Source organism: Sceloporus occidentalis, unplaced genomic scaffold (genome assembly GCF_023333645.1).
Source record: "Sceloporus occidentalis isolate IW3139 unplaced genomic scaffold, rSceOcc1.0.p SCAF_3, whole genome shotgun sequence".
Taxonomy (NCBI): Eukaryota; Metazoa; Chordata; class Lepidosauria; order Squamata; family Phrynosomatidae; genus Sceloporus; species Sceloporus occidentalis.
In genome coordinates, this window is record NW_028316983.1 from 175,607,403 (window position 1) to 175,629,216 (window position 21,814).

At 41.4% G+C, this 21,814-nt stretch overlaps 1 protein-coding gene and 1 pseudogene across 2 annotated transcripts in view; one reads left to right on the forward strand and one right to left on the reverse strand.

Annotated features, from left to right (window-relative positions):
* The window catches only part of CUNH18orf63 (chromosome unknown C18orf63 homolog), a 42,019-nt gene extending 20,848 nt beyond the window's left edge, over positions 1-21,171 (reverse strand). For both annotated transcript variants that reach the window (XM_089516940.1, XM_089516939.1), the window contains exons 1-5: positions 21,086-21,171; positions 16,750-16,856; positions 7,982-8,143; positions 6,442-6,520; positions 3,971-4,027 (exon numbers count right to left, since the gene is read on the reverse strand). In XM_089516940.1, coding sequence (XP_089373066.1) covers positions 3,971-4,027; positions 6,442-6,520; positions 7,982-8,115 — 270 coding nt within the window. In that variant the 5' untranslated portion in view covers positions 8,116-8,143; positions 16,750-16,856; positions 21,086-21,171. The remainder of the gene's footprint in view (positions 1-3,970; positions 4,028-6,441; positions 6,521-7,981; positions 8,144-16,749; positions 16,857-21,085) is intronic.
* LOC149317149 (U6 spliceosomal RNA) lies at positions 2,563-2,661 on the forward strand (annotated as a pseudogene).
* Positions 21,172-21,814: the final 643 nt, after the last annotated feature.

The following is a 21,814-nucleotide window of genomic DNA, read 5'->3' on the forward strand; positions in this document are numbered from 1 at the left end:
AATGGCAATTGTATAATTATTGTCCTATATTGCCTGGCCCTCAAACAGAGGTCTTCCTAGTCCTGCAGCATAATAAATTCATGCCAAGAGATATGGTTTGTTAAATCAAAGTCCATGCATATAGCTACCCGTTCAGAAATAAAACATGGAGCACATTCCTTTGCTTTCTCCAGGATGACCTAGTACAGTAGATTTGTCTGCTAATAATACAGTTTAGCAGTGCTAAACAACACTAGTGAAATGAATTCCATGCCAGTTTAATAGATATTGGAAATATTACCTTTTGGGGTGACAGTTAAAAGATAAAGATTATTAAGCAGCGGGTAAGGATCAAGAAAATGCCAGACTAATAAAGCTTAACAATATTTCAAGTTATAGGATAAAAATGAAAACATGAACTGAATTTCAAAGTTGTAATTCCTATCAAATAACTACAGAATTGAAATTTGGTTCATATTTTGTCTAATTTCCATGGCATAACCTAGAGGTAAATACCAACAGGCACAGGATAATCCAAACATTACCAAAGTACAAATCAATAAAAATAAGATAAAAATCTTTTGGGCGAACTCCAAAACTATCTAGTGAGGACTAAGCATCCTCTATGGTCAATGGACCCAGATAACTTTTGCTAGAGAGGAGACAGAAAACCTGGGAAAGGGAAATGTAATGGGAATGTCTTTGAGGAAAGTGTGTCTACCTGTCCTGAATCCTTAAGAGAAGCAGTTCACACTGCAACATTTTATTGTAGGCTCCAGTTCTGACTAATCCCAGGCTGTAAACTGATTCCAATCAAAACTGTATCTTCCTATCTCATCCTAGATATTATGCAAGTCATATATGAAGACTACAGCCATCAATGAGTTTTTCTTAGCAAATTCCTGATCATCATCTAAAATGTTTAGGGACAGAGCTAGTGATAGACCCATTTACAACAATCAAAACCACCTAAACTTTTAAGAAGGTTATGTTTTACTAGATTAATACTGCATATAAGAATCGTTGACTGGATTTAATTAGGCAATAATATACAAAGATTAAGCTTATTGTCATTAAAAAGATAAAAAGATAATCTCCAATCTGCTCATTGAGCAACTGAATGTTATTCTGCCTAAGTCTCACAAAATGCACTAGTCCAAATGCACCCAAACCAGTCCAACCACTTACATGATGATGACATTTAAAACCAGAAAATCAACGAGAAAACTGTATTGCATAATATTTGACTTTTCACCTTCAGTTATTTCACATGCATTTGTAAATGGATGTGCAGAAGCATAGTGGTTTGAGTGCTGGACTGCAACTCTAGAAACCAGGGTTTGATTCCCTGCTAGGCCATGGAAACCCACTGAGTGATCCTGATAAAGTCACATTTTCTCAGCCTCAGAAGGAAGTAAAGGCAAACCCCTTCTGACAAAATCTTGCCAAGAAAATCCCATGATTTGCCTTAGGGTGCCAAAAGACAGAAAACACTTTGAAGGCACATAACAAAAACAACAAAATACATTTTATAAGATACACAAATCAATTTTGGACACCATTACTAAGTAAGTTAAAATGTAATCATATAAACAGCAGCACAGTTATACCGCTACAGTTGCAAAGTGAAAGAGGGCAATACAGAGTTATAATTAATTGTTCATAACCTAATGTTTCATATTTCAAGGGATAAAATGATTTTCTCAAGATTATCCATGTGATGCTTGACTACATGTCTGAACAGCATTTATTATAGTACAATTATAGTGAGTTGTATTATAAGTTGGTATTTTAGACTAAATAAGGTAAAATATTTGGGCAAGGAAGGAGGAATTAATGAATGAGTAAGTGAAGTAAAAAGTAGGAGTGTGTTGGATTGTTTGGAGAAAATGTGATGGCTGAAAAGGGAGAATGAACCATTGTAGCGTGACAGTTAGGATCTGTCAGTCATTCTGGGGACTACAGGGGTAGAGAGTAGATTAGGTATGGACTACAGTATGTATCTATGTATAAATCTAGAGCCAGCATGGTGTAATGGTTTGAGCATTGGACAATGACTCTGGAACTTGGGGTTTGGTTCCATGAAAACCCACTGAGTGACCTTGGCCAAACCTCACACACTCAGCCCCAGAAAACACTTGATAGTTTTGCCTTAGGGTTGCCAAAAGTCAGAAATTACTTGAAGGCACACAACAACAATTAAGTCTAGACATTTTAGTAAAAAAATCAACCTCCAAAACCTGGGCTGACATCCACAGGTCAGTGTAAGTACTGTACCTGAACTTTAATAAAAATAGGAACTATCTTCTTCTCTGAGTAGAGTAATGAAAAGTGAGAATTTAGAAGAACCTAAAAGAAATATCAGCTCCTTGTACTCTTTCCACTGCAGCATTGCCTCTGGACTTTTTGAATGCTTGAGCAGGAAAACAGCGGTGGAAACGACTCTTTGGTGCTTCTCCTCAAAGGAGTGCCAAGAGAGGAGAGGAGGGCAGTGCTTCTTTCCAGTTCTCCCAGGACAGACTAAGCTCTCGCTCTATTCAGAGAAGGGAATGGTTCCTTTTTTTTGATAACAGTTAATACTGTATGCTTGCTTCAGTAGCACATATACTGAAATTAGAATGATACAGAGAAGATTTGCATGGCCCCTGCGCAAAAAATAAAAATAAAAAATACTATACTTTAATTCTTGCCTTTACATGTACACATTTTCTTAGCCCTGCCCACACCTGGTTGCCTTCCCCACACATTGCACAGCCACCTTTTACCAGAATTCCCTCCTTGTTCATCAGGCCATTAAGAAGAGAAATAATAGTTATATCTGCTGGAATGTTCTATGTTCTTTGGCAATGATTTCCTTTGTTTCATCTTTTGCATCCTTTGTTACATGCCCCTAAATTCTACCCTCGACTTATCCACAGGTTATATCAAAATCCATAATTTGGGTCCCTAAACCTGCCCTCAATTTATACGTGAGTTGACCTTTACACACGTATATATGGTAGATTAGGAATATATTTGAGGTAATGTGTTGAAACATGAAGTAAAAAGAATATGAAATGGTAACACAGGCTTATGCAAACATAAGCTCATTTTGTTCATTTTACATACTGTTTAACAGAAGTTGTTTGTTCAACCACACCTGTTTATTTTGCCTGGCTGTCAAGGGTTTTAACAAAGCAGCAAAGGAAAAAAATATTTCAGGATGCCATAGCAATGGATTGTCAATAAGAAGTAGAAAAGTAAATTGTGATTAAAAGTGTTCTCTTGTTCCCGAAGAGTGAGTGCAGATGAGTGACAGCCCACACAACCACCTAGCTAGGAAGCATCACCATTGTCCTTTTGCACTCAAAAAAGCCAATGCCATAAGATAGTGGGTTGTTTGTCTAAACAGAGAATTCATGTTTAGGCAGGAATCAAAAATAAATTCAAGATGCATGACATGGAATTACATTAGCTTGCCATTTTTTGCCGCTCTCTTTGCAGATCTTACACAAACACAAACAGATGGTTGGGCACCTTCACAAAAGGAGTATCTTGCACAAAACTTGCACTAAAGAATAACAACAAAGTAGGAAGAAGGACATGTTGCTGAAGTTTGTATTCTCAGAACCAGGATAAATACTGTGTCATCATTTCAAGCTGAACTCCAGGTCTACAAATGGAGTGCAAGACCTAGGTAAGCAAGTATATATAAAGAAAAGGATTCCATAGTCTCAAAATATGAGTCCCAAATCCATACGCAGACTTCAAAGAAAGAGAGAAATGTGGAGAACACTGCTGCAGTATGGGGAAACTGGGCCCAAAACTAAATTAGTTTGAAGAAGCAATAGTCCACATGGAGGACAAACAGTCAGCATGCATTCTGCAGAATGGGCTAGGAAGGACCCCTAAATTCACAAACCTACCAGGTACTGTAATAGTAATTAAAAAGAACCATTAGGTTGTTAATGCTGTATTTTGAACAAATGAACAATAATTTCCCATCACTTACTGTAGCTCTGTGTTTCTCTATGTAAGCTTGAAATTTTCCAGATTTGTAAAAAGGTATCTAAAACAAGCAAAACAAAAAAAACAAGAACACTTAAATTAGAATAATTTTATGTTTTGGAAATCCAAAATCATCACTGAACTCCTCTTTAGTTTGGAAACTAAACTGCTATTTGGTTTGTCAGCCAGTAGATTCACTGCTACAAGGGAGGCAAATCCAGCCTTCATTTTACTATCTCTTCTCCCTCATTTCTCTGAGCTGCATAAGAGCTCTGATGGTAATTAACCTCTATCATTCCAACACCTTGAGGATTCTTATACAGCTCAAAATAATAATAATAATAATAATAATAATAATAATAATAAATTATTTATTTATAGCCCGCCCAATCACAAGGAATCCGGGCAGGTTACAGTAATAAAAACACATACAGAATACAGTACAATAAAAATTCAAAATTGGCCCCTTCCCGCCCCCTCACTCCCTCCAGGCTGGAGGATGGCAGTTGCCATGGAGGGAGGGCTCCCTCTCTTGTAAAGCAGATGTAAGAAGGTTCAAGAGTGGATTCACTACCCCTCTGGAATGGATCCATTGGCTTCCCTTGTTTCATGACCAATGCCCATTCCTGGAAACAGAACAAACTGTTTCTAGTTTACAATGCTCCTAAACACGAGAAGCTGGGAGGAACTATGTTTATTATGGCATGGCAGTGAAGTCCCTTGTGGGCTTGGGACAAGAACTTTCCATAGATGGATGGTACATTTAGTGCTGACAAAGGCCTTAGCTGCTTTACATGAAGCTTCAGAAATAAAGGCATTCAAAGGCAGCTAATATGTTCTTCCCTGAGTTACATGAGACATCAGGGTCCACATGGAAGGTGAGACATGCCACCCATATCATCAGGCTACCAAGTTGCCATGCTCTCCCTCATGAAATGCCTCACTAGCACAGTGCTACCTGGGGCTCATCTACACTGGCCAGAATACTCCAGGCTGCTCCTGGAGTATTGGGCTCTAGAGCTATCCTGGAATACCCATTACCTCCACACTGTAGCGACACCAGGTGGCTGTCCACACAAGTATCCTGATGTGTCATCAGCTGCTGCCACCACTGGCATAAGTTACTCCCTCTGAGATCAGAAAGAAGGTTCCCAATACTAGCATGTGCTGGACTAGCACCAGTGGCAGTGGCACTTGGTGAAACAACAGTATGCACGTGAAGACATTGGCCCAGAACCACTATGGAGTGCTCCAGGTTTTCATGCAAGATCCAGAGTAAAAGGTCAATTATTTTAAACTGATTTATGGCTGGTATAACATGGATTCAGTGTGGGACTGAACGCCATTGCGAAGACAGTTCACACTCAAATCAGGGATTTCGTCCTCTGTCATGCAGACAGGTCACTGTGAGGATGGGGAGAAATTGCTTCATTTGGCCCATGTTGATATGCCCTTGTTTCTTTTATCCATATTTGAAGAGGGTCCTCATTTGAGCTAAATTCCCACAAGCATTCATGTTTTAGAACAAGCATAGCAGCAATGTTTGTCCAAATTACCTTTGTAAAGAATTCCAACCTCTTATTCAAGAAATTTTGGACAAACAATGTTGCTATGCTTGTTTTAGAACATGAATGTTTGTGGGAATTTAGCTCAAATGAGGATCCTCTTCTAATATGACATTGGTCCTACTCAACAGGAGGATATTTTGGTGTAGGTCTAAAGGAGTTAGTCTAGTACTAGCATACTAATCAATATACACTGATATCAATCAAGCACTGATATAATTAAAATAATTTAGTCTATGAGGGGGACTGCTTTCAAAAGATACCCAAATAGCAATGGAGACAATTAAGTTCTCAGGAAAAATATAATAGGGTAGAAATTCCAGAAAGAGATGATGAACAGCATGACCAAGCAGTGTCTTTTGCCTTCTGAAGACATCAAGAGAAAAATAAAATTATAGTAGGACTCATAAGGAAGAGGAAAAGGGAAAGGGAAAGATGAGGAGGACTGCCTATACTTGCTGTATCTGTTGTCTGCAAAGTGGTGATAATTCAAGAATATGCATTGGGGCACCAACTGGAACTTCCAAAACTTAGAAAGATGGCAGCAGAATACTGTAAGAGCTGGGAGAGAAGACCTGGGTGGCTGGCTTTCAAACAGTAGAAAAAGTACTCTCTGATCAGCAAATTCAGTAGTAAGTGTACTGCAACAGTGAGGCTGGATTAAAGTGGACTAGGAGGAGTTGGTTGCACTGTCCAGGCGTATACTGAATAGCAAGTGGGGGACTGCTCCCTTGTCCATGTCAATAGAGACAATTCTGGTCAAAACCTTACAACTAAATTTAAATATGCAGCCATGTCCTGACTTAGTTTTCTTTTATAAGGAAAAAATATATATTTTGAGTCAAGGTGAAGGTGTTCTGTGAGGCCACATATTAAATGGAAACAGAACTTGTTCCCTTGTCATACTGACCGGCATAATTGCTGAAATTTGATTCAATGTACCAGGAACAGGTGAAGCGAAGACTTCTTGATACAGAAATACAAGTCGCCTAGATAAAATATTAAAATATTGTCACTGATTTTCACGATTTTATACTAAGACTACAGTCCTAAATATACTTACTCAGAAGTAAGGGGTGAGACAGACAGACATCCAGGAGCAGCCAAAAGCCACTCCCAGCCCAATTGCTCCAGGGCCACACCAAACAAATGCCATGGCCCCGAAGGTGCCTCCTGCCTAGGTCCAAAATGGACCATGGCAAGGAGCAGAAAAAAGCTGCTCCTATTAGGGCCAGTTTCAGGCTGCCTTAGACAACCCCAGCATGGCTCCAGGGCAGCTTCTGGGCACTCCAGGGAGTGCATCATGTAAATGCCATGTCCGGGTCTAAGTTGCATTGAACTTTGGAGTAACCATACTTATTTCTGAGCAAACATACTCAGAACGTTTTATGCTTTATGGCTGGATATTTCTTACCAGATTTAAGGAATCAGACTGTTCCCACAGCTATATTTGTATCTATTTATTTATAACATTTATACATATCTTGCCATTAAAAAAAATCTCAAGGTGCAAATGGTTATTAAATGCCAAATACAAAACAACAAAAATATATATTTTTTAAAAACTGGCTGGTTTTCAGCAGGCCTGGAGCGTTCACAACACAAGTGATTTTCAATCTTGTACATTTTACTGCAGCTATTAGTGAAAAACATTCAATAAACCGATACATACAAAATCCCAGCAATGCCGGTTTCTTATTAAAAAATGGTAATACCTCATTCTGCATTCAAATTCTACCATCCCACAATAGAATTTTTTTTAAAGCTGAGATGTTTAACTTAGACTTTTCAATTATTTTTTTAATTTAAATTGAAACTAAAAGTCAATGTTGAGATTCCCTATTAGGAAGCCCCCCCCCCCAAGGATCCTTGTTGACATTTTAATCTTCACTTTACATTGTCTCAGGATAGGCTATAAGTTTCATATACAGTTGACTTGTTGATAACACCCATTCAAAATGATGTTTATTGTGATGTTGCAACTGTAATATCACGTTTTGTAATGCTGAAACAGACCTCAAGTTTTATATTGGGTGTTAAAACTCTAGTCAGGTCCATTCATTTTTAACTAGGTTGGCTTCAGTGACAAATGTACAGAGTGCTACCTGCACTCAACTCTCTTGTTAAAATTTGGGTTGTTATTGGCACATAAAGGCTCTGTATTGGGAGCAAGGGGTATTAGACCTTGAGCCATAACAACTCCCTCACAGTCATGACATACCTTTAAGTCTAGAATAAAAGCAGTCAGTTCTGGTGTCTCAACAAGCACCACTAGTGCAGGATGTGTCCTATCCAGTGATGATTATTTTGATGCATGTGAGTTAACAATAAGACAGAACTTATAATACATAATGTTGTTCACAAATATCTTTTTTTAAAAACTTGCATCTACTAAGGACTACATTGAGGGTAGTCTAATATCAAATATATAATAAGCATATTTTCATTACCTGCACATCTTCCTTTGTGCTGTTCTAATCTCAGTTGCTGCCAGTTGAGAACTCACTATAACCTTCACAGCACAGAGTTTTTGCAGCTCAGGGAGACTGATGAAAAACAAAGACTGGCACCTAACATCACCCATGTTGTTTTGTTAAGTGCAACAGAACAACCTGATATAAGGGATAAAAGTTATTAGCAACAATATAAAGTTACTGTATATGGCAAATACATATCAGAATTACAAGTGCTCCCTTCTAATCATTTTCTCTCATCGTTTTGATGTGGATAGATGCTTGTCAATTTATTTGAAGAAAAAAAAGCCTTGCAAAAATAAGATCATACACGAGTGACTCCCTAAGCATGCAGAAATAAATATCTGTAAATTAACATTAAAATAATAAAAAGTAGTTTGAGAACGATCTATTATACAATGTTCTCAAATGAGGTGTCAGATGATGACAGATCAAATATGCAGGAAGCTGTATATGGGAGGGAAGATGAAGTAAGTTACTATTCAAATCCTTGGAGGATATCACACGACTGAAATTGGAAGTATAATCCGGTGTCATCGTGAATGCAATCATGCGTATTCACATTATTGTGTGAAAGGTTACCACACGTGATCACTGGCAGTCCAAACGCAATCACGCATCAATCCACAGTTAAGTAAATTCGGTGAACTAGCAAAGTCACAAACCCTATTCCTAGGCAACTTCACACTCAATGCGCTGTTGTTTGGTGTGATGTGCATGTCTCCTTTGTTCCTGGTTTCCCCCCCCCAATCCAGAAAGGGGGTTTCCCATGAAGCCACGCTGCAATTCCGCTTCAATTTTGCTTCCGTTTGTCCTTCAGCATTGCTGAGGGGGGGCTGCTGCCTGCTAATTAAGAGGCATGGACCCGGAGCTATTGAATAACCATTATATTCACAAATATATATGCTCATTTTAACGTGAATAGAGTATGTTCTTTCAACCATTCTTCCCGCCCCCCAACCTCTTTTGTAAATTGTGGGGTTCCTTGGTTCCTCTCTCTCACTCACCTAAATATGCTAAATATGCTCCAGTCATCTGGAGTCTCACTGAACATGTGCAAGTGTGCCAATTCGCAATTAAGAACCCACCATTGTGATGGTTTACTTCACACAGAATCTGGGTCGCATACAAGGAGGCCATTACAGCGAATATAAGGTGTGATAAGTAATAATGTAATTTTGCGAATTTTTTAATTGACCTCGCTATCTTCTCTTTTGAAATTGAGAGCCTCCCGTCCCATGTGATATCCTCCTTTGTATCCTAAAAGACAGACTGGAATTTGGGCAGAGGTGAGCAGAGCATATCAATGGTGTTATGAATCCATTCTGTATTTTACTCAAGACATTAAAGTTGTTCTCCATGATCCTGACCACTGTATCTTTTTGGGGTGTCTCTCTGCTGGGCAAAATGAATGGGAAGGATGCCACTGGACAACCCAGTGGCATCTGCCCACCAATTTGGTCTATTCCTTACCCCAATACTCACCATGGTTATCACAGCTATGAGTGGGTTTTCAGATGCATGTACATTGCCATGTCATGGAGTCACTGTCACTGCTGCTACCTTGCCCATTGCTGCTGCCGTTATCTGTGAAGGCCTCCACTACAGCCCATAAAGGTGAAAGCAGGCTACCTGACTTCACCCACGTGGCTAGGCATCCCCTTCAGATGTGAAAGGCCACAGCAGGGAGCTTCAAAAAGAATGGCAGCAGCAGGACGTAAGGGGGCATGTAGTCCAGGCTACTAGCTGTGTGGTGCAGTTTCTGGAAAAAACTGCTGCAAACAGCAGGTCTTTTAAGACTGGCATAAGGGCTGGTTTGGCTGGAATCAGCTTGGATCCACCAGATCAGCATTGCCCCTGAAATCTCAGATCCATAGCTTGCGTGTGCTCATGGTCTCAGATCTAAACCTGGATAACCAGTTTTAGCTGTGGTCAGGAGTGCACACTAACTGCTCTCATTCCTGGAGAATTTGGATCTGGCCATGGTGATACATGCCTTGATTACATCCCATTTGGACTACTGTACTATGTGGGGATGCCTTTGGAAACTGTTTGGAAACTACAGAAGGTCCAAAATGCTGTGGCTAGGCTATTGACTGAGGCTGAGGCTGGATACAGGAATCACGTGGGCGCTCTGTTGAAACAGCAACATTGGGTACCAGTTTGTTCCAGGCAGAATTCAAAGGGATGGTTTTGACATATAAATCCCTACAGAGCTTGGGTCCAGACTATTTGAAAGACTATAATCTCCTTATATAAACCAGCAAATGCCTTAAGATCTGGATGGGAGGGCTTTCTTTCAGCCCCACCACCTTCGCAGGACTCAAGAGAGGGCCTTCTCCATGGCTGTTCCCATGCTATGCCATTCCCTTCTATGACAGGTCCAGCTTGTCCCCTCCCTGCTCTTTTTTTGTCAACAGGTGAAGATATTTTTTGGTGACAATAGATAGAACTTTTAATCAGGCTAGGGTATAGTATTTTTTATTTCATCATGTTTTAAATGCCATTCGGCGGCGTTTGAGGGAGGGGAGGAGTGAGCCGGTGGGAGCGGCTTCCTCTTCAAAAGCCGGCCCGCCGGCCCCCCAACCGAGGACGCCAGCCCAGGACCAGCTGTGCGCGCTCACGCGCCCAAGAGACTCTTGCCATTCGGCGGCGTTTGAGGGAGGGGAGGAGTGAGCCGGTGGGAGCGGCTCCCTCTTCAAAAGCCGGCCCGCCGGCCCCCCAACCGAGGACGCCAGCCCAGGACCAGCTGTGCGCGGCAATGCACTCACTCGCCTTTTTTTGGGGGGGGGGGCGAAGTACTGGCGTTCCTTCTATAGGAGGAACAGGTTCCATCAATTCGCCGAATTTGTTATTTGGCTTGAGTAGTGGTTTTGTATTTGGGGTAATTGGATAAGTTTGATATTTTTTAGGGTATGATACCTTCTCAGATTCTTTTTTCTTGTGGGGTTTTCTGGTTATTATTGGGTTTGGGGGTGGATATGGGATGTGGGAGGCCAGCTATGGCGGTGGATGCTTGTGAAATGGGAGCCCCAATTGAGGTGGTGTGGGGCAGGGGGAGGTATGGCCGTAGGAAAGTGGAATTGTGTCAAAATGGAAGGCGAGATAGATGCGTGATACCTATCTCCCCTTCCTTCCACTTTCCTAACCAAAAAGGCCTGAGAGTCAGCCCAGTCGTACCACAAACCCTGTCTCTGCTCCTGTGCAACGCCAGGTCCATAAAACACAAGACCCACATCATATACGATCTTATTCAGGACAACAACTGTGACCTGGCGTGCATTACTGAGACCTGGCTTGGGCCTGAGAGTGATGCAGTGTGGGCCCAGGCCCTCCCAGCCGGGTTCTCAGTTAAGGACCAGATCAGGTTAGGTGGGCGGGGGGGGCGGTGTCGCCTTGGTCCATAAAAACACCCTTTCCTTAACCAGGATCCCTGTCCGGAAAACAGATTACATAGAGTGTATTTACCTGTCCCTGAGGGCCAAAGACAGTCTGGGGATTCTGGTGGTCTACCGGCCACCCCGTGCGCTAACAGACTCCCTGGCCGAGCTCACACAGCTGGTCTCGGAACTGGTGTTGGAGTCCCCTAGGCTTCTTGTCCTGGGGGACCTCAACATCCCTTTCGAGGCCAGTGATGTTCTAACAGGTGCAGCTCGGGAGTTCATGACTACCATGACAGCCATGGGCCTGTCTCAATTGGTCTCAGGGCCTACACATTGTGCAGGTAATACCCTTGATGTGATCTTCAGTACGGACATGGAGGCTCCGTGGGTAGAGATTTCTAATGTCTCTCCCTTGTCATGGACGGATCATTTCTTGGTTGAGGCTCGAATCAAGGCTTCTACCTTAAGCCCCCCCGGGGGTGGCGGACCAATTAGGATAGTCCACCCTCGAAGGCTGATGGAACCCAAAAGGTTCCAAGAAGCCCTAGAGGGGTATACGACTGGCACTGACGGCGATTCTGTTGATGCCCTGACCGACATCTGGGATACTAACCTTTCCAGGGCTGTACACAGTATTGCTCCCAAGCGTCCTTTCCGGCCTGCTTCCAATAAACAACTCTGGTATACGGAAGATCTCAGGGGAAGGAAGCTGGCTGTGCAACGACTAGAGCGTAACTGGCGAAGACATCAGCGCTTATCTGACAGGACACTCCTTCGCTCTCATTTGAAAGCTTACGGAGTGACAATAGGTGCAGCGAAGAATTCGTTCTGTGCTGCACGTATTGCGTCCGCAGAGTCGCGTCCAGCAGAGCTGTTCAGGGTTGTGAGGGAGCTAACTCAGCTCCCTCCCTCCCTGAGCCCTGTCTTGGAACCATCTAAAGCCTGCTGCGACGATTTTAACAACTTCTTTGCGGATAAAATCTCTCGGATAAGGGCTGATCTTGACGCCAGTATTTGTGCAGATCCTGCAGGAGAGGTGTCCGAAGCGTCCGTGGCCCCTGTTATACTGGATCACTTTGAGTTTGTTAGTACTGAGGAAGTGGACAAGATCCTTCGAAGTGTTAGGAGGACGACTTGCTCCCTTGATCCCTGTCCCTCATGGCTGACAGCTCAGGGGGGAGATGTGGTGCGACTTATGTTGCATCGCATAATTAACACATCTCTAAGTGAGGGTCAGTTTCCATCTAAATTAAAATTAGCCGTGGTCAAACCCCTGCTAAAGAAGCCCTCCTTAGACCCCTTGATTCATAATAACTATCGGCCCATCTCGCTGCTGCCTTTTTTGGGGAAGGTGATCGAGAGAGCAGTCGCTTTCCAGCTTCAATCGATCTTGGATGACACCGATTTTCTGGACCCATTTCAAACCGGCTTCCGGGCGGGCTATGGAGTTGAGACTGCCATGGTCGCCTTAGTTGATGACCTCCGTCTGGGCATGGACAGGGGGAGCGTGTCCCTGTTAGTGCTCTTGGACATCTCAGCGGCCTTCGATACCATCGATCATGGTATCCTTCTGGGACGCCTGAGGGAGTTGGGAATTGGGGGCACTGCTCTACAGTGGTTCCGTTCCTACCTCTCGGGCAGATCCCAGATGGTGGAGCTGGGGGACTGTCGCTCCGATAGCAGGGCCCTGACATCTGGTGTCCCTCAGGGAGCGATTTTGTCCCCTATACTATTTAACATTTACATGAAGCCGCTGGGAGAGATCATCCGGAGACATGGGGCGCGGTGTTATCAGTACGCTGATGACACCCAGATAATTTTCTCTATGTCTCCGACTGATGGGCTGGATGAGGGAGAACAAACTCAGTGTGAATCCAGGGAAAACGGAAGTACTGGTGATAGGTTCCCCGGCTTCGGGTGGTGAGATCTGTCACCTGGTCCTGAATGGGGTCACACTCCCCCTGAAGGACTCGGTGCGCAGCTTGGGAGTGCTCCTTGATTCGTCGCTCCAGCTGATTTCTCAGGTGGATGCGACGGTCAGGAGTGCTTGTTATCAGCTTCGGCTGATACGCCAGCTGCATCCCTACCTGGACCGTAAGGACCTTGAATCTGTCGTACATGCTTTGGTAACCTCTCGATTGGATTTCTGCAATGCGCTCTACATGGGGCAACCCTTGTATCAAACCTGGAAGCTGCAATTGGTGCAGAACATGGCAGCTAGATTGGTTGCTGGTAGCTCCAGGTCGGACCATATAACACCTATTTTAAAAGACCTTCACTGGCTGCCTATCCGCTTCCGAGTTCAATACAAGGTGTTGGTTTTGACCTATAAAGCCCTAAATGGCTTGGGCCCAGGGTACTTGGAGGACCGCCTCTCCGCATATAATCCGCCCCGCACACTCAGAACTTCTGGGACTAAATTGTTGGAGGTCCCTAGGTCTAACCTTGTACGGACTTCACAGAGGGCTTTCGCCATCGCTGCCCCTTCATTCTGGAACAAGCTCCCTGTAGAGCTTCGCTCCGCCGCCTCACTAGTTACTTTCAAGAAAAACTTGAAAACGTATCTATTTCGGCTGGCCTTCCCACCTTAGTTAGATTGTTTGTTTATTTCCCTGCCCTCTTTTTTTCCCTTTCGACCTCGGATCGATGTCAATTATTCTCTCCTTCTCTTTGCCCTTGACATGTGTATTTTATTGATTTCCTGTTCCTGTTTTTGTTTTTTGCAGTAGTGTTCTTAACTTTTTATATTGAATTTTTATCCTGTTTGTAATGTTTTTAAATTTTGTAAGCCGCCTTGATCATATTTTGGAAAGGCGGGGTAAAAATAAAATTTATTATTATTATTATTATTATTTTAAAAATTGTACTGTTTTTTTAAAGGTGCTTGGGTCTTGTACCAGGAGAAAGGCGGAATATAAATAAAACAAAATAAACAAAATAAGTAAAAATAAACTTATTGTTGAATAGGATTCAGTACCTTGGATAGTCTGGAATAAAACCTCAATAGCAATCATTGCATGATTAATATGGAAGTTTCTGGCCATTTCCGGATTTAGGGGATAGGTCCTGAAGCTCTAGATGGCTGAATAGGTGGGAAAATGAGGACTTTCCCATTCTTGCTCTCAAGAACTGGCCCCTTGATATTTAGCTATATAGTGCAGCTGGGTGCAAATATGAGTTTTGGAGTAGAGTGAGCATTTTGGAATTGCCTCCCACACAAAGGGATAGAATAAGACCATGAAAAGCTGCAACAGATAAGTATTTTATCCCATCAGATTGTGCCTAAAAGAATGGAATGAATTTCCTTGGTGGTAAGTGATGCTGCTTTCAGTATAACATTTAAGTAGCCACAAAAAATGCAGATAATCATTTTTAAAACTCAGGCATGTAGATGAAGCTCCAGATTAAACTAAAATGTGAGTATTAAGTAGAGCCAGCATGGAGCTGTGGTTTGGATGTTGGACTATGACTCTGGAGACCAAGGGTTCAATTTTCAGCTCAGCTATGAAACCCACTGGGTGATCTTGGTCAAGTTACATGGCCTGAGCCTCAGAGGAAGGCAATGACAAACTTCCTGTAAACAAATATACAAGATAGGTTCGTTTTAGGTTCTCCATAAATTGGAAATGACTTGAAGACACACAACACACATACACACACACATGGAGATTAAGGACAGTTTTTTCCAGACGTTCCTCAAGGAACTAGTCATGAAGCTTATCAAGATCAAACTAATCGGGGAAAGGAGAGAAAATGGTTCTGCAGCTGGAAAAACAGGAAAGAGAAAGGAGCATTCTTAACATACTATTCACCTTTCAAGGGAAAACTCCTGCCACCTTGCCTTAATTTTCCTATTCACAACAGCAAAAAGTCAGCTGCAATTTCACTTTCCACCTATTCAACAGATTTTTGATGGTAAGAATAAAGATGGAAGTAGCTCTACAAAAACACACAAGCATTACATTTGGATGAACATTTTCTCTGGACACATAAACTCTATTTTTTTAAAAATAATAATTAAAAAATAGAACCAGTAAGATTGTGCTGCAAAAGCCACATCGGGGAGCATTTTTAAAGTGTGAGAATACACAACATTTTGTTGCAGATCCCATTTGGGCAGCACTTATTCATAAAAATAAAATTATGAACAGCAGATTTTAAACATGATTTTAATTTAATTGTCAAACAATTTCAGAGAAATGTCCATATTCTATGTCCAAAAAAAGAGATAGGAAAATTGAATTAGGACATTTTGTTTGGCTTATTCTGTGCCTAAACATGGATTGCCTTAAATAAATGCATTAGTAAAAGTAAAGTAAATAAGTTATTGCACATGTTTCTCTGAACTGTTTGGGCAGAAGCCCAGTTTTATTCATTTATTTTTAGAAGTCTTATTTTATTCAAATTAAACATATGTTTGGGTAAATGTGTGTAAGATTTTAACATTTGCACTAGATTTATACGTTCAGATATAGAATCATAGAATCGTAGAGTTGGAAGGGGCCACAAGGGCCATCCAGTCCAACCCCATTCTGCCATGCAGGAACTTTCAATCAAAGCATCCCCGACAGATAGCCATCAAGCCTCTGTTTAAAGACCTCCAAGAAAGGAGACTCCACTACACTCCAAGGGATATAAATATTACAGGATTACAGCCATGGCCTTATATTATGTCTGAGTCAAATGCATTGCATTCTGCCATTTTAACCAGAAATTAGAAAGGGGGCAGGGAGAGATGTCTTCCGTTGATCAGAAAACAATTCTGTTGATAGTGTGGAAGAGGTAGCTTTCATGGTAGTCTGGTTCAAGCATGAGACTCAAAGGGTAAAACATTGCTTATTTCTACAGGTTTAAAATTTAAGAAGTGACCTCTAACAGTATTCTTTGAATTGGGTTAATTATTGGCTAACTGATCACTCCATCTGTAACATGTATGTCTCTCAAGAAAACGGTTTCCTTTGTCAGTGGGAAGGTCTAGATTACACTTTTCCTTCATGATAGTGTAATATGTTTGTGGCTTTTTAAAAAACATGTTTTATCGTGTTATCTCTCTGGGAGTATGTTCATTAAGAATTTCTGGAGTAGCTAAGAGGGAAAGGACAGTATGGGAATAAATGTGGCTAAGCTCATGGGCATGAATTTACAGGACCTAAGCGAACAGTGGAAGATAGAAAGTCTTGGAGATGTTTCATCCACAGGGGTGCCATGAATCAAGATCAACTTGAGAGTGATTAACAACAAACAACAAATTAGCAAGTAGAGATGAAATCAGGATGACTGATGAATCTATGCCTACAGGACAGTCAATCCACTTTTCCCACAGCTGCTTGGAGCAGTTTGTGAGCTTTCCTTGTGTTTTACCTTATCCCAACAGAGATTCAGCGGTGGAGGAGCTCTTGTAAAACTTAGAGGAGCTTCAGGGGGGAATAGTCATAAAACCACTAGTCACACAGCAACAACGGTCACCCCTGTATGAGAAAATGCAGGAAAGAAAAGGGTTGTATCAATTATTAGGGTGAGCATTTGGGGAGAGAGGAAGAAAAAGTGATAAGAAGTCTTGGGGCAGAGCAGATATTGAATTAAAATTTAAATTTATTTTATTTTAAACACATAGCTTATATTTTGCAGTTGTTTTTATATTGGATTTTTCCTATATTTTTCATTTACTCTATTTTGACCCATGGATAAGTCGACTCAGGGTTTTTTGGGGGTCAATTTTTAACCTAAATTTCTTGACTTATACATGAGTATATACAGTAAATGTGTTCTGTTGTATTTGAGGAGAATTAAAAAGTTTCCACAAAAGAGAAGCAATTTCTAGATGACAGGAAGAAGAAGAACTTCAGTGTTTAGTTGCAATCTATCCTATAGGCATGTTCTCAGTAATAGACCTAAATGCTTGAACCCTTCAGTTCTACTATTCAGCTGTCATGGCTTTCCTCTTGCTGAACCTCTCCCTTGAGGGGAGTTGTAATTTATACTCTGAGGTAATTTTCCCTGAGGTTTACAATAACCTGTCTGAAAGCTAAGAGCTCTAGCATATTGGTGCTTAACTTCAAGAAAGCTGAATGGTGGAACTACTTGCTATATGATAAAATCACAGTGGCAGAGAATCTAGCAACTTCCAACGGCAGACTAAATATAAATACAACATTATACAACAAACACCAGTGGATAATGACAAACTCTCTCTTCAGGTGCTGCCATTTTATGTCTCACTTTGCCCTTGCACTACAATTTTGTGAGTGGTGGGTCTCTGTCATGAAACCCATTGGCAGACCTTGGGCAAGTCACACTCTCTCAACCTCAGAGGATGGCAATGGCAAGCCCCCTCTGATGAAACCTGCCAAGAAAACCCTGTGATAGCTTTACCCTGAAAAGACTTGAAGGCAAACAACACACAACACACTGGACTCTGTCAAGGCTGCACTGAAGATAAAGCCTGACTACTACTGGTTTAAAGTTTCATGCTAATAACACAAAGGCCATTGGTTTGATCCTGCTCTAGGCCATGTTTTTTAAACATTTGTTTTTCCTCTGCTCTCCACCCAGTCCCTATTGACCATTACTTCATATTTTATACACTCGTATGTGCTTGTTTTGATGCACGTCAGCTGTCTTTCCTTTACAATTGCTTGTAAAAGAGTGTTCCTAAGCAGGAGCAAAGTTCCTTTTCACTCTATATTCAGCTAGAGTCCTGAAAAACCCTGAGCAGCTTCACTTCTTATATTACACCAGATTCTTTGTCTGGAAGGATGTTTGTAATGTGGAATGGTAATTTCGGGTGCAAAACGGCTTCAGTTACATAGGTCCAAAACACACTGAAGAAATAACCTAGTTTGAGATCGATTTAAAGTTACCTGGCTGAGTGCTAGGGAATTGTGGTTTGTTGTGGCACCAGAGCCCTCTAGTAGAGAAGGCTGAATGTCCCACAGAACTACATTTCCCAGAATTCCCCAGCATCAAGCTAGGATAGTTAATGTGGTCTCAAACTGGATTGTTTTTGAAGTGTATTTTGTACCTTAGACTCCATATCTATACTACACACTTGTGTCAATCTGATTCCACTTAAAATGCCACGGCTGTGTGATAAGGAATCCTGCATATTATAGTGGGATTTGTAGTTTTGTGAGATTGAATTTTTTCCTCGCTAGAGAGGTCTAGTGCACCCCTGAACTGTAGTTTTCAAGGTATACACTTTTCAGTTCCTATCCTGGGTCCCTAAGAAACTGACCTCCAGAGGAGTACATTACATCTGTCTTACTTGGTTTCCAAACTACAGAAATAAAGCAGTTCAACACCACTTTCCTGTCATGACTACAGAATCGTGGGATTTGGAGAGTGGTGAGGTACTGAGCCTGGTTTTTCAGAGACGTCTGGTGCCTCACCAAACTACACATCCCCTGATTCTGTAGGGTAGCCATGGCAATTAAAGTGGTGTCAAACCTCTTTATTTCTGCAGTGTGTATACACCCTAAGTCCCTCACCATGCTACAAAACCGAGATTGCAATGCAAAGAAAGTGTTAACAGGGCACCGGGGGAAGGTGCAGAGTAATAAAAAAAGGGCACGGAGAAAAAGATAATGGAGAGAAAGGTGGCAACAAAGACAAGGACTTTGCCCCATCAACCTGTCACTCTCTCTTTTGCCTAGAGAAAGTCGCTTTCACCATTGCTTTGCACCCTCCTCTCTTTGTTGTGTTGTGCTACTGCTTGTTTGCACCCTGTTTTCCTATCTTTTGGGAAGTTCTGCAAAAGCAGACATCTAGTGAGGAAAAGATGGTCGGGGCACAGGACCCCCATGAATGTGGAAAAACCACAGATTAGAAAAACACTGTGTTTTTAATTGAGAGAACACTGCTCCAGGAATCTCTAGGTCCTCCAGTGCATCTCTGTAGTCAACATCTGCCAGACATTGACCATAGAATTGCACTGTAGGAGCTACAAATGCCTAGTGAAATGAATTAAGTTCTGTTGTTACCCGCCTCAATCCCCAAAAGGGAAGAGGCGGGATATAAATATTTATTATTATTATTATTATTATTATTATTATTATTATTATTCTCTAGGAATCTTTAGGTCCTTCGGTGTGACTTTTGGTTAAAGTTGACCATAGACTTGCGCTGGAGGACCTAGGTATGCCTAGACAGAACATATTAATAAAATCTATGAATAAACAAATCCACAAAAGTCAAAGCCGCAAATGTGGAGAGTGAGTGCACACTTAGGCAGCTGAGGAGAGAATGAATTAAATGAACAAAACAAAGAGGAATGTAGATATTGTAGGCCAGGCCTTGGTTTCCTTCCTTCCTGCTTCTTGAACTTTGGATTTGGTCATATATTACTGTTGAAAGAGTAAGGCGCCTGCCTGCTATTCTTTCCAGCAGCTCCAAAGTAAACCTGCATGAGGAACACAATTGCACAGCAGTGGCGCAGCTTCTTTCTCCAGCAATGAGAAGCACTTCGACTTTGTCCAGCAAATTTCAATGAGATCTTTGTTAATTATTGTCAACACTTTCTGATTGGCATGAAAAACAAACTAAACAAAAAACAGCCTCTGCTTTTGAGGGCTAAACCTCCCTGGGTTTTACTTGGTTCTAAATCACATACAATTCTGAAGTTCCATAAAGGTTTCCTGTTATAAATATTTGTCAGAGAACTACCCTCCAATATGGGATACTGGAATAAAACCTCAAAATTGTTTATTTCTCTTATATTCATTGCATGGGCTGCATCCGCACTGCAGAAATAGTCCAGTTTGACACCACTTTTAACTGCCTTGGCTTAATGTTATGGAATTCTGGGAAATGTAGTTTTTGTTGGCACCAGACATCTCTGACAGAGAAGGCTAAATGTCTCACAAAATAATTCCCAGAATTCCATAGCATTGAGCCATGGCAGTTAAAAGTGATGTCAAACCACAGTGTAGATGCAGCCATGATTTCCTAAATTACCAGAACCACAGAAAAAGAAGGAGGTCTCCATGACTGAAATTCTCTTTATTTTCTGCGTATTAAATTGTCTGCTTTTTCATACCAATCATATCAGATATGACAATACCTCAGAATTTATAGGTAGAAGCACATAAGATATGGAATGTTAATACATACCTTTTGTATGATATATATAATATTATGACTTTTTAATATGGCTAATTCAACAGCTTTGAATCTTAGGGAGGGAATCTTTTCCCACCTTGACATATTTTCTGTGGAAACAAATATACATTCTCAGAAGATGACTGTGACAGGATCGTTAATTAAAAATCTATAAATGTAGGATTGTAAATGTGTCGCGGCAAGGAGACGCAGAGACGAGAGTGGGGTTCACAAGCCTCCTCACCAGCTTCCCTCCCTAGCCAGGATTCTGACTGGGCCTTTTATTGTCATTTTGCTTACATTAGTCCGTTGTTTGCCTTACAATCATTTGCGAGGTTACATGCCCTTTTCTGCAGTGGAAGCAGGATGTGAAGACCGGCTAAGTCAGCATGGACTTATCTATCTGATTATGGATAAAGCATTGTCATCTCAAGAGAGAGTCACAGTTCTATGGTTTGCCAGCAGAATTGCCACATCTCAATCTCGATGAGCATTGCTATCCTGAGAGAGGGTCGCGACCCCACGGTTTTGCCCATGGTGTTGCCACATAAATGCCACTGAATTAGTTTATAATGATTAACTTAACATAATATTGACTTACTCCAAATAAATTTTGCACCGCTGTCTCTGTTTCTTCACTTCAGTGTATCATACCTGATGACTGAAAATTGAGATTTTGTGTTTGTGGTGCTATCTGGTCAAAATTTCCTGGGATATTTGTTCAGTGACTGATATGTGTGAAGGAATTGTCATCCACACTGCAGAAACAATCCAGTTTGACATTACTTTAAATGCCTTGGCTCCATGGTAAGGAATTCTGGGAACTGTAGTTTTGTGAGGCAATTAGCCTTCTCTGTCAGAGAGCTCTGGTGCTACAACAGACTACAATTCCCAGAATTCCATAGCACGGAGCTATGGCAGTTAAAGTGGTGTCAAACTGGACTATTTCTGCAGTGCGGGTGCTGCAGCCATAGGCTAGACATCCTAAAATCATTCACCATTTAATATTTCAGTAAACAAATTAGGAAAATCCATGTGTGAGGCTGACACAGTTCCCGAGTCTTACATAGTATGTTATCTTTGGAAAGACTGGACATAATATGACATTCCCCAGACAACTCTGTTGTTGAACAGCATAATTCAGAGGCAAATGCATTTCTAAAACTAGCCTATACACCCTGTTTGAAGATTCCTTTCTGATTCAAGAGTAGAAGTTAGTACTGTAGTATGCAAGAAAATGAGAGTAAACAGGGACAACTCCTTGGCACTTTCTTGTTTATCATGGTCCTCTTGGAAAGTTTGTTGTTGTGTACCTTCAACTCGGTTCTGA